At 31.1% G+C, this 11455-nt stretch overlaps 1 protein-coding gene across 1 annotated transcript; it reads right to left on the bottom strand.

Annotated features, from left to right (window-relative positions):
- Positions 1-577: 577 nt before the first annotated feature.
- On the bottom strand, positions 578-10196 carry LOC144843575 (LIM and senescent cell antigen-like-containing domain protein 1). The gene is made up of 12 exons (XM_078700414.1): positions 9989-10196; positions 7302-7411; positions 6222-6267; positions 5059-5125; positions 4694-4814; positions 4210-4250; positions 3743-3773; positions 3554-3631; positions 3219-3369; positions 2448-2589; positions 1916-1991; positions 578-1455 (listed from the first exon to the last, which is right to left on the bottom strand). Exons 2-12 carry the CDS (start codon positions 7397-7399, stop codon positions 1329-1331), a joined length of 978 nt encoding a protein of 325 aa, XP_078556540.1. The 5' UTR covers positions 7400-7411; positions 9989-10196; the 3' UTR covers positions 578-1328.
- Positions 10197-11455: the final 1259 nt, after the last annotated feature.

The following is an 11455-nucleotide window of genomic DNA, read 5'->3' as shown; positions in this document are numbered from 1 at the left end:
GGATGTCATAAACTGACTTAATACTTCACTACGAATGGAAATTAATCTAAACGTTTTTGGTACTTGCAGTTTAGATTTAGAAACTGCATAAACAAATAAAAATAGCAGTGAAACTATCTAGAAGCAGTGTAAATATTTATATAGCTAAAAAACACACATTTTTGTCATAAATATATTTAAAGCACCATTCAGATATGTTAGCTTTAAAAAAAATGCAATTCATACTGTTGATGGGTAGTGAATGAAAAAAGATCATGGCATCCAATACCACTGACAGCCAGTGAAATAATAAGATGCATTATTATCATTACTTTAAATCGTTAAGGGGTTCAAAGTTCTTTGTCACCATGGGTGTGAAAGTGAACGACAGGACATAGAAAAGGTCATTTTTAAAAATTCATATAGCACCTACAAAAAAGTTTCAATATACACAATGTAAATTCTATCAACATTATCATTAATTACTGATCTTATGCACAGGAAGACGTGGTTAAATAATTCATAAATATTTCTATATTTTAATGCAAACACACACACGTTGGATATGTAGTTAAACAAATGGAAAACAACATAAATGTACATCACTAGAAAGCTAAATACTATTATTCAATATTGTATCTAATTAATTCATTTTAAGCACTAATAAATAACACACTGTATAAAAGTTTGTCTACTTTGTACACTTCATTCAAAGTCTTTACTCTCTATCTAAACTAATCTAGCAAAATTTTGATGCATTTTTGGTCAAAATATGCAAAATTATTTATGTATAATACTAGTTGGTCAATCTAAACCAAAAATTATGTATCGAGCTAGGCAACAGAGAGGCGACCCACATAACGTTGCCACTCTGGTCAAACATTCTTGATACATGCATGGAGCATGCACAAGTAGGGAAGTTAAGTGGCTTCAAATTGACAACGTGCAGTTATCAGCATATAATGATATTGGATGGTACACCTCTTCAGCTACGATCCTAGATAAGCTAAATAAATATCTAGCCTTTGGTTTATAAGATCTTCTAATGTTTTTAAGTTGGTTTATATAGCTTTGATTTGCCAAGATGCAAATTATGATTAATACTAAACAATAGAACATGATGAAAGGTATTCAACCTAAAAGGCTGTGACTAAAAATAGTTTTAAAAATTGAGTTGGATTTTTATAGCTTTTATATAGTTTTTTTTATGGCAATTGTATTGGCTGTAGTTACAATAAAGGAATATCAACTGTATGGAAAATAAGGCACTTTAAATGCAGTTTATCAAGCATTATGTAGTGCTATCATTTAAGTAGTTTTTGTTTTGCATAAAATGTTATTACATTTTTTTATTTTTCTTTTCCAAACTTCTTGCTGTGTTCTTCTATCTTTTTCTGTCTTCGTTTCAGTTCATTGGGAAATTTATCATAGCACTTTTTGCAGACTGGTTTTAAGTCAAACTCAATGAATTTGGATCTGGAATGATAAATATAACAAAAAGGAAAAAATTTATCAATACTGTAGATTCATATTTTTATACATTCTGAGAAAACAGTGATTGTTTTACAATTTTAAAGTAGTTTATATCAGTAAATTATATCAAATCTGCTTTGACAGATTTTTTTCCAAGAGCTATACTTTTGTAAGTCCTGACACATCATTGTGATGTCATCAATATTAGTTTTTTATTAGAAACATTTCAAATTTGATAATCGAACACAAAAATACAAATGGCACTTTTTGACATAAATTGATTTTCATATAATTTAGCTCGCAGAAGCAACCATCTGAAAATTAAAAAAAATATATAGTAATACAATTCAATACAGTTTCTATATTATAGTGCCTTGAATAATGAAATACCTCCTGTTCCAAAAACGTTAAGTAATGTCGGACAAGTATGATCAAGTTTGGCCCTATATCAAAATAGACATACCTTGCATTCATTAATGTTTCACAGCAACTGCAGAAGAAATGTTCTTCACACCACGACTTGTTCATTGTACACATTACTAAATAAAACACAGAAATCAAACAAATATCAAGAAAAAAGTACACATTTCATTATTATACTTAATTTAAAGCAGAATATGGGGAGCACTATCAAAAATTTAGAAAAAATGGCGAATATGAATGTAAATAATTTGTCTCCATTTTACGAAGTAAGCATAAAAGTAAATTACTGGAATTAAAGTCTTTAATAATATATTTTTAAAAGTAACAAAAGAATTGATAGTTTTGATTTAACTTCAACCATCATTTGTACAATGTTGAATAGAAAATGAAAAGATTGAAATATCTTAACTGACTAATTATTCATTTATGCCTACCCAAATAAGGCAATCAAATCAATGATGTTTATCATTGTTATATGAAAATATGTTGTTTTCTTTCTGTTTCATTATTGTTTATATTATTGGTTATATTATTTATCCAGAATAAATTGAATTGAACAAATCTCTACTAACCTTCTCCTGTAATAGCTTTGTTGCAGTGGAAACAAATGTTGCCAAATAGAGTGTTAAAGTGAGTTTCACAATACGCTTTGCCCTTGCGTTCGTAATGTTTGTGACCTAAGAAAGGTTTCTCACATATAGCGCATACAAAATGCTAAAAAAGAACAACAATAAATTGGATTACAAATGTTAATAAAACTGCTGATGATAGCAACAAAAGTAATAAAATATAAAGAATACAAAAGACAATGATGGGAATTAAGAATGATAATGATGAAAAAATAATAGTGTACAATTGATTTAGTGTATATGAAAATTTACTAGGATCAATCCAATCAAATTGCAGTTAATATACCACATATTACACTGAGGTCTGCAACCAGAAGTCCAACAAGCTATACATTTTATACAGTACTGGTCAGAGGACCTTTGACATTCGCACAGGTGAAACTCTGCTGTTTTTATCGTGTCTTCCGAGTGATCAAGCGCTCGAGTTGCGAGCGAGCAGTGACCTTGTCCAGCCAAGCGTAAAGGTTTTACAAGCAATTGAAATCAACCATACGTATGTAATATGGGCCCTTTGTGACTATCTTTAGATTACTGACTTTGTTTATAATCTTCAACAAATAATGCATGATGATGTATGATTGACATAATAAATATACGTCAATATTATTTCAGATATGTACCCTCTATAAAAAAAGATTGTTGCATGGAAAATGGTTGAAAATATACCATTACTCACAACATATCAGTTGGTACAAAATTTAAGTAAAAACTGACCTCAACATGCCACTGTTTTCCCAGAGCAGTGACAATACGTTCCTCAATTGGACGATGGCAAGCACTACAGATTGGAATTCCCATCTTGTCATGACATGGTAAGCAGTAAAGTTCACCTCGCAACTCACGTGCACTTGCTGTCAACTCCTCCCTTTATTTAAATAATAACAAAAAGAAGTGAAAACAATTTTCTAGAAAATGATGACAACTGATTTCTCTACTTATTTATACAAAGTATAAAAGAAACAGATTTGCAAGAGTCTTTTACAACCTGGACATTCACAGTATCTACACACAAACACTAAAATTGTCAGTTATTTTCAGTATCTACTTACCCACAGTTTGTACAATTAAAATGGTATGGATGATAATATTCCATTTTAAACTTGATTGGGCCATCTTCAATGATGGAACTATAAATAAAATGAAAGTTTCAATATATATAAAAGAAATGATATAAAAATATTGAACATGTATATTTGTAAAATGTAAAATTAAAAAATAATATTTGTAACAATACTTACTGGCATTTGAAGCAGATATGTTTTCCGCTACCTATACAAATAAAAAAAATGTCAGTATTTTATCATTATCAATTCTTTTGTTCATAATTTGAAAATGTAACAATCTATAGTCCTAGTAATAACTTTTAAAAGTGTTGAGAACATGAATAGCTTCAGGCAGTATAGACTTTTATTCTAAATAAATACACACAAAACTGTTATTTCTTTTAGAAGTCTCAGTTCAGAAGCTTGGAAAAATTAGTGTTTATAGTGTGTGTGTAACTTAAGTTTAGTTTATGTTTCATTGAACATGGAATTGGGTTAAGTAAAGGCAGATGTGTATAATTAGTAAACATAGCAATATGGATTATTACAATCATTGGTGGATTAAAATACACCATGGCAGCTTTATAGAAAAGAAAGGTTATATCCCAGTGTGACTGATATAATATCAGCAAGGTACTGTAAAATTGGTAAGACAAACTTACTGGCAGCCTTTTCCTTCAAGTGACATGGTTTGCATAGAGCTCTGTAATCAATATAAATACACTTTTTTTAGTCAATAAACATAACCTAAGAAAATTAGAATTCCCATTTATAAGTCAATAGATGAATTTCTGAGACAAGTTGACCCCTTACATAAGGTTACAGTACCTACATATCAGACCTTAAGAAATTACATTGTAGCGAAACTTAGTGTTTCTCTGCCATGGAAACAGTGCAAAGCATTATTGTTTTTTTTAAAATTATTTATTATGTAAACTCCAAATAAAGAGACAAAACACATTTTTTCGTTTCAATTTTGTTGATATTTGAATTAATTTCATGCTTTATGCGACACTTTTGTATATATGCTGTATGGACTCTTGAAAATGATCAAATAGAAACATTGAATTCCCAAAATGTGTTTTGTCTCTTTTGAGTTACACTTATTCAGTGGATTGTATAAGGCACAAGAGCTGGAATTCTTACCTGCCCTTGTTCTTAACAAAGCCAAGATCAGCCAACTCAACATCACATGTAGCACACATAAAGCACTTAACATGCCAGTTGTTGTTCATAGCCTTAATGACACGCCCTATAACGAACTCACCTTCAAAAAATAAAAATAGTAATTATAGAAAAAAAAAATTTGGTTATGTCCTCAAGGAAAAGGTACACAACAACTGGCATATTGTTAAATTCATTAATATAATTGAAAATGAAAAATGAAACAGATTAAACTCTTCTTTCTTCTTGTAGATGTGTATAGGCCTGCATATGAAAATGAATGTTTATCATCCATGTGCATAAAAGCCATACAAGATATTAATTTGCACTTCACCCATTGTACTTACTGCATTTACCACAGCATGGAGCAAATAGCATCTGGAAGTCATGTTCACAATACTTGCGCCCCTCAAACTGAAAGCAATATATACAGACTTAAAAAGTAAAAGTATAAAGAGATTAGTATTTCATCCTCTGATTATACTAGCCAAATTTTGAAACAATTTTCAGTCTGTTTATTCTGAACATCACTTTTATTTGAATTTGCTTTTCAAAGTTTTAGTCAGGTCTAATCGTAGAAAAATAAACTTATTATATTTTGTCCTATTTGATATTTTATTTTGTAAAATCCATTATTTACCTCCGCCTAGGAGGTATATGTAATCGCTCGCATGTGTTTGTTTGTTTGTCTGTTTGTATGTTAGCAGGATTACTCAAAAGGTAATTACAAGATCTCTACCAAAATGCATATACAAATAGATATGTGGTCAACGACCATTCCATTAAATTTTGGGACCATTTTGGACCATAGTCCCAATTCTGGACCACTTGTTAGTATACTTTTCAGACCTGCTAGTGTTAAAAGATAGGACAGAGTTTTTCAAAAGCCGGCGAGCAGTCTTAAAGTAACAAGTAAACTGAAATTGCATTTTCTCGTGAACGTCCAAAAAACTTCACTTTTGTACGAAAGGCAAGAGTTATAATTTGTGATTTGTAATTTTAAAACATAATTTGATTTAATGTGCACATTTTTTGATGCGAGTAGTTTAAAAAAATTATTTCTTTTCAAATTCACTCGTTTGATTTTCGCGTTGCTGTTCTATTGTTTGTCAACTGAAGCTATAGTTAATTGAAAGGCTTGTTACATAACCATTACATCAAACTCACATACACATGCTTGTAGTGAAATTAGCCTAAATCACAAACAGCATTAAGACACACACAAATATAATATATATATTTTCCCGTCTTATGTAGGAGAATTTTACAGTAGGCGGAGGTATGCACTCTCAGAGTGGCTTTCTAGTTTCTTTATATATTTTCAAATTTCATATTACACATTTTTGTATCATTTTGATTCATTTATAGTTGTAAGCTCTCTAAAGAAAACAAAAAAACATCTGGCCAACCAAGCCACAGTAGTGGTTCTAGATAAAGGGTGGTAACTAATTCTATACAGTAAACATATTTAAAATAAAATTAACAAAACAAAAACCAAAAAAGTACAAACCTCAAAGAAAACACCATCAGGAAAGGGCATAAAACACTGAGCACAACTGAAAAAAAACCCAATATTATTAATATTTTTAATTAGCTTTATGCATACAATCAACTCCCATGGTGTAAATGTACTGTTTGTGGGCATGAATGATTTTGTTTACAGTATGGTGTTGGTTATATCAATATGGGTTAAAACAAAAGACTCTATCAAAAGACTTTCCCACAAAATTAAAACAAGCAACAGAGTCGGTCGGTAAGATTGTTTTAAGAGCCGATCACACATACATGTAGTCTTGCTAAAAACTACTACTGTACTGACTGTACTGTGCCGACATTTAAAATTGAAAAAATGATAATATTTTTACCTTTGTACTTGTAGATAAGGGTTTTCAACAAAATAAATAATATTTAATAAGGAGTGCATTAAAGTAAACAAAACTTACATTAATAATAAAGATCTAAGAGATTAGATCAAAAAATAAAATAACCTACGTTGTACATATAGGCTAGTCAATCTAGCATTTTGAGTGAAACAAATTGCAAACAGAGATTTTTTTTTTTTAAATGGTTACATATGATAAGGTGATTATTTTTTGAACATCACACCTCTGACACTCATCCCGAAGGTATGCAAATTAGCTTAAATATGCAAATTAGGGTGAAATTACAGGGTTACCATATCTTAAAAACTACTAATCGTAGAGAGTTCATTTTTGCACAGTCTGGTTCAGAATATATATATTTATATTTGCTCTAATGAGACATTTTACATAAAAATGTCCGGAAGTACCAAATTTTGACCCTTGACCCCATTTCTCAATATTTACATAAATATGTGATTAAAATGTCTGTAGAGACTTTATTTTGGACTCAATGACTTGGATATTGTTTTTCAATACCCTCCATAGAACTGTATTATAATTCCCAAAATAAGCATTTAACTGTATACGTATTGGATTTTGGATGTACTGAAACTAATATCATGCATTTTATTTAGTAATTTTATTTAAAAACATTACTTTTTAACATTATAAAGATTTAATAAAGAAAATAATTTCAATAGAAAATAGGATGGTAATGATATACTCACACAAAACATGCTTCATGCCAGACTTGGCCATGCGAGTTCACTATTCTCTCATCCTGTTGGAAGCCCTCTTGGCACCGAGAACAAAATGCAAGATTCATATTTTACAGCTCCTGAAAAAACAACAACAATGATTACTGCACAGATGCATACTTATAGAATAATAACTCACCAACAAATTAACTCTTTTACAGGAGGACAAAATGGAATAATTATTAAAATATATTATTATTTTGTTATTTAATTGAATAGAAGAAAACAGAAAGGGAATACTGTAGTCTAAATAGTCTTTTATTTTAATACTAGTATTCAAGATTATGAAGAAAAATTGTATTCCCATGAAGAAGCGCAGAATCATAAAGTAGACTGAGGTGTAGCCTTTGCCTCTTTCTTTTAAAGATGTATTGTACCTGAAAAAACCTGAACAATTAAGATAATTAAGTCAGATTTTGAATATAGGCCATTGTGCAGTTTTTAATAAAGCCACTTCCATAGAAAAAGATGTTTCCCTTATAGAAAGACAAATAAACTGTTAAAATTCAACCAAAAACCCACTGGATGGCAGCCAATTAGACTATTTTTAGTTATGTGCAAAAGTGACTCTACAGCTCACTATGTCGGTCGGTCAGTCAACACTAACTCCATTTTGCGCATAAAAAAGCATAACCAGTATGTGGTTGAATGAAGTTTACTGTTTTTACTCAATAGAGGATATAGGCATGTACTGTTTTAGTAACTTGATTTAATGAGCAAATTAAATACAAATACAAATTATTGCCTATTACACAGTTCATAGTAGAGATGACAGTGCCCGAGTGGAGTTAATTATTTCAGTAGTCCTCACAAAAAACTTCCATAGAAAATAGAAAATGCCAGTAATTTTTTACACCTGATGTAAAAAACATTCTGTATAGCCAGGTGCATATAGTTCTGAGCATACTACTAATAATACAATTTTAATGAAAACGAAAGGCCACCATCCATGCTATATTTTGATGTTCACAAGATGAGAAAAACCTGGAAAGCAGGGATTTCTGTTGGTTTGTTTATTACTGTATATTTCAAAATATATTATGAGGGACGGTGGTCCATCCAGCCAAGATGATCATTTGGGACCTTAACAAATAATACAATTTGACAATTTAAATTAAAATAGAAATTATAAAAATCAGGGCCATACGCAGGATTTTATTTGGGTGGGTGCGGATTAATATATTTTGGACCATTTTCATAATATAATGTATAATACACTACAGATTTATTTTAAGACCCTTTAAAATGTGGCCATTTTGCAATTTGGGAGGGGGGGGGGGGGGGTGTGTGCATACGCCCCCGTTGCACCCCCCTGCGTACGGCCCTGAAAATTAACAAAATAAAATATTAATTAAAGACCCTTTTTGGACGTTTTTTGGAAAATAATACATATATATCACTTTAAAAACATTAAACCATGTCATTCCTTGTCTTAAATACATACGTTTTATGGTAAATTATGATAAAAAGTGAGAAACAATGCACTACCTAAGTAGCTCGCGGCGATCGACCTCTCGTGGACGGTCTTAGGCCTAGCCTAGCTAGGCTTAGTTTTGTAGGCCTAGCTGGTAAACATCGGTAACGTACGAACATCGTACGCTAGCTATATACCTAGCCTGACGTTGTATAGTTGCTGCATTAATTGTCTTTCTATTTTTGCCAGACTCCGTTGATACAAATTGGGGAAAACCCGGTATTTTCGCTGAAAAGTTAGGAGTCTTCTATTTGTTTTTGCCTCACGACCGATCGAAAAGTGGGCGAATTACAGGTGAAAAACAAAAATATCAATCCGCGTGCAATGCATTTTGGGATTTATAGCGGGCCGCTATAATTATTAGAATCGACTTATTTTTCACATTTTTAACCGTTTAAAAGTTATCGCAATAGGACCATATAGTATTATTTTTACATTAAATATAGTTTGTGATCTTAAATTAGATCTAAAAAACGTAGGGAAGGGGGCTTTAATGACAAAAATAATTAGAATCAAAAGAAAAACCAATCAAATAAAATTGGCCATCTCAGAGAGAAAAGATAGGAGAAAGGAAGCAATTAAACAAGGAAGAGTACTGTATGCCTACAACAGTAAGACAAAGCAAGTAGGATATCTAAAGGAAGAGAGTTAAAGTTGGAGTGGTCTGGGGATAAGGTGACAATTATTGTGGTTTCCGATAATTGATGTATTTCTGTATTTAACTCTCCTTTTCCGTACGTCCGTAATCTGGCCCAATATCCATCGTAATATTTATTAGGGACGTTCCCTGTTTTAACAAAAATGAAACGTGACCGAGGTGCATATATATCCGCTAGACTATTTATAGGCCTAGGCCCTAGGCTAGTAGGGCCTAGAAATTACTTCGTTAGAGGGTCTAGACATAGTCTAAATAGGCTTAGGCTAGAGATGTACCTAGGCTTAAGTAGGCTTCCTGTCCCAGCCTAGCTAGGTTTAGGTAGAAGGCTGCGCCTACTAGGCCTAGCGGACTCCGGCCTAGCTAGAGTAAACTAGCCGTGTCAATGGTGGGGACTGAATACAATATTTTTAGTTTTCAAGTTTGATAAAACCGGCCTAGCCTAGTGCCTAGAGGGCCTAAAGCCTAACCCTAACCCTTATACATCAAATATATGTTTCTGAACTGAATTACCATTATATTACTTACCACAAATTCTTTACCGAAAACAAATTTAAGAGTTCACTATTACTGTGTGCTTAGCAATAGCAGTAATAAGTGGGCGAGCCGAGCTGCTGCGCTCCGACGACCGGTGGTATGAAAAGGGTGTGTGTAAAATGACACCGCCTTCCTTTTTTAGCGACTGATGAGACGACCACAACAACAACGGCGTTGGCAGGATATTATGCTACTTAGCCTAATAACAATTTTGAAAAAGAATTTTAAAAAACTATTTAAAAAAAAAAATTCAATTTTCTAATTTCGAATACAACTGTTGTACATTCCTCCCACATGATAGCCTCATGGACAATTTATAGTTCCGATGTGGTTCCGATAACTGTCACCATCTATTTATGGCTTAGTTCAATAAATGCTGCCTTGCTTTTCCATTTTCCTTTGTATTTTTCATGTAGTAATAAATCAATATTATTGAGTACAAAAAGACAATTAATTTTGCCGTAACAAGGCTTTAATTGATCAAATCTTGAACCATCCAACATTAAAAGTAGCCTGATTAAAGTTCAATAAACTAATTAGTACTAACATGGATTAATGGTAAACTAATAAACTGAGCTACATATATATTTCGGTTAGAATATTTATTGGTTTTGTTGAAATTATAGTGATTAATTTGCATAAAAAAATCAAAACGTTTTGTAATACTTGTGCATTCGGAAAAATGTGCCTAAATCACATAAGATAATTTGTATTTGAAACTAATAAAAAACCTAAACAGGTTGATTAAAATGGCATAATATCATAATCAATCAATGTAATTTCTAGAATATCATTGCACATTAACATATAAATTACATCCATTTGGTTTTTTTTTCTAATTTGCATCAATTTATGTTTTTGCATCAATATTATTTACAGAATTATTTTAATTAAAAATATTATTATAAGCACAGTACAGTATTGCATGTACAGATACAGTTATCTCAACAAAATTAATCAGCATTAATTAATTGTTAATCTAATTTTAGTTTCACAAGTTCTCTAACTTTTTTAAAACGTTAGGGAACAATCACTATTAAAATTGTTTTGTTAGATTGGTTTTGTACGAAATTGGTGATTAACATTTTTTCTGCATTTGCATACAAAATCAAACAAACATTTGTAGTTTCTAATAGTCTATATACTATATTGGTGAGTTTGTGCATTCAGAAAAAATGTGCCTAAATCCATCTCATCACATTCAAGGTAATTTGTATTTGAATAATAAAAAACCTTAAACAGGTTGATGAAAAATGGCATAAATATCATCATCATCATCATTCATTCATCATTTGTACTTTCTAAACTATCATTGCATTGAAATTGGTGATTAACATTTTTACTGTATTTGCATACAAAATCAAACAAAAGTTTTGTATAGTTTTCTATAGTCTATATACTATATTGGTGAGTTTGTGCATTCAGACATTTTTTTGTATTTGAAACTAATAAAAAACC

Source organism: Antedon bifida, chromosome 5 (genome assembly GCF_963402885.1).
Source record: "Antedon bifida chromosome 5, ecAntBifi1.1, whole genome shotgun sequence".
NCBI classification, from domain to species: domain Eukaryota; kingdom Metazoa; phylum Echinodermata; class Crinoidea; order Comatulida; family Antedonidae; genus Antedon; species Antedon bifida.
The sequence above is the reverse complement of the archived record's forward strand: the minus strand, read 5'-3'. Positions and strand labels throughout refer to the sequence as shown.

Bases quoted from the DNA above. Each gene is read 5' to 3' on its own strand.
- LOC144843575 (XM_078700414.1), bottom strand. From the start codon at position 7,399: ATGAATCTTGCATTTTGTTCTCGGTGCCAAGAGGGCTTCCAACAGGAT. The intron at 3,774-4,209 runs GTAAGTTTGTCT...TTATTTGTATAG, and splicing joins CTTGAAGGAAAAGGCTGCCA to GTAGCGGAAAACATATCTGC. The intron at 2,590-3,218 runs GTCAGTTTTTAC...GTTCTTTTTTAG, and splicing joins GAAAACAGTGGCATGTTGAG to CATTTTGTATGCGCTATATG.